This window comes from Terrapene carolina, unplaced genomic scaffold (genome assembly GCF_002925995.2).
Source record: "Terrapene carolina triunguis isolate 2854851 unplaced genomic scaffold, T_m_triunguis-2.0 Scaffold21077, whole genome shotgun sequence".
NCBI classification, from domain to species: domain Eukaryota; kingdom Metazoa; phylum Chordata; order Testudines; family Emydidae; genus Terrapene; species Terrapene triunguis.
In genome coordinates, this window is record NW_020685428.1 from 1 (window position 1) to 1602 (window position 1602).

General features: G+C 69.2%; 1 protein-coding gene across 1 annotated transcript in view; it reads right to left on the minus strand.

Moving 5' to 3' along the window:
* Positions 1–463: 463 nt before the first annotated feature.
* The window catches only part of LOC113408642 (protein ADP-ribosylarginine hydrolase-like), a gene marked incomplete at its 5' end in the record, with an annotated part of 1421 nt that continues 282 nt past the window's right edge, over positions 464–1602 (minus strand). Inside the window, one exon of the mRNA XM_026661998.2 lies at positions 464–802. Coding sequence (XP_026517783.1) covers positions 639–802 — 164 coding nt within the window. The remainder of the gene's footprint in view (positions 803–1602) is intronic.

Genomic DNA, 1602 nt, shown 5'->3' on the forward strand with positions numbered 1-1602 from the left:
AGGGGGGCCTGGGTTCCCGTGGGGCTGATCTCTTTCCCCCCCCCCCCAGCTGGGGCACAAGGCCTGCGGGAAGGTGGCCCTCTGGGATTGCAGAGCAGGGCCAGGAGGGGACAGCACAGCAGGCAGCCGGCGTGGGGGGCTGTGGGGGGCCCTTCCCTGGCAGTCAGTGCTGGGATCAGTGGGGTGCTGGGGGTGCTGCGCTGCAGGGAGCAGGACGCCTGGGTTCTGGCCACTCCTCCCCTGCACCCTGGCCTCGCCCATCCCCCGGGGGACGCCTGCTCCTTGGCACGGGCCCCGGGCCCCCCCAAAATGACCCCCGCCGGCACGGGAAGGCAGGAGACGGGTTTATTGAGCAGGATGGTGCCAGGAGCAGCGACGCTGACCTGGGAAACCTGGTGTCCTGGATGCAGCAGTAGGAGGTGCTAGCAGGTGGGGCCCCGTGGCTCATGGGGGGCCAGGAGCGTGCACTGGGGGGGGATGGGAATTTGGTGCCCCTCCCCCATGTGTCTGGGGAATGGGGGACCCCCCAAATCCAGCCCTGGCCTGCGGCGGGGTTGGCTGTTGAGTGCAGGGTGGGAGGCCAGCGTGGTGGGGTTAAGAAGGAACCCAGGTGTCTGGGCAGTGCGGGGTCCCCCCGCTCACGGGGCGCTCTCCCCCCAGGCCAGGGCGTGGATCCGGTCGGCGGCTGCCTCCATGCGGTGCCGGTACTCCAGGTGTCGGTGATTCCCCTCGGGGACCCCGGCCAGCCCGTGCGCCAGCCCCCAGCAGCACCCCGCAATGACGCCCGTCGAGTCGCTGTCTCCTGCGGGGAGATCGGCACAGGTGAGACGCGGCCCCTCTGGGGTGGGGCACCCGGGGACCCCTCTGGGGCGGGGGCTGGACACATGGGGATCCTGCAATGGGGTGTTTGCCCCACACGAGCCCTGAGTGGGTCAATGTGGGTCAGACCAGGCCAATTAACCTGCCCCACTGCAACTGTGGAGGTTGGGGGGCTGAGCAGGGCCTGTGGCAGCTGGAGCCCAGCAGGGGCGCAGTCCCTGGAGGGGGCAGGGAGGTTGGCCAGGCAGGAGGATGAGTTTGGGGGGCGACCTGGGCCCTGCCCCAGCTGGGAGAGTCTGGCCGGGGTCAACTGGGGTGAGGTAGTCTCTGGGGCCGTAAGCTGTGTGTACTGGCATCGGGATGCGGCTGGCTCTGGGGTGAGACACCGGGGACTGTGTATACTGGCATCGGGACCAGAATGCGGCTGGCTCTGGGGTGGGAAGCCGGTGGCTGTATATATTGGGGCCAAGATGCAGCTGGCTCTGGGACGGGATGCCGGGCACTGTGTGTACCAGCATCAGGGCAAGGATGCATCTGGCTCTGGGGCAGGGAGCTGGGGGCTGTGTATATTGGAGTGCGGATGCGGCTGGCTCTGCGGCAGGGCTCTAGGAGCTGTGTATACCGGCATCGGTGCCAGGATGCGGCGGGCGGAGGGGGCTGGTTATACAGGGCTCAGAGTTGGGAGGCGGGCCCTGGGGTGCGGCTGGCTCTGGGGAGCAGCGGGACCAGGGGTGCGGCTGGCTCTGAGGCGCGGTGGGGCCGGGGATGCGGCTGGCTCTGGGG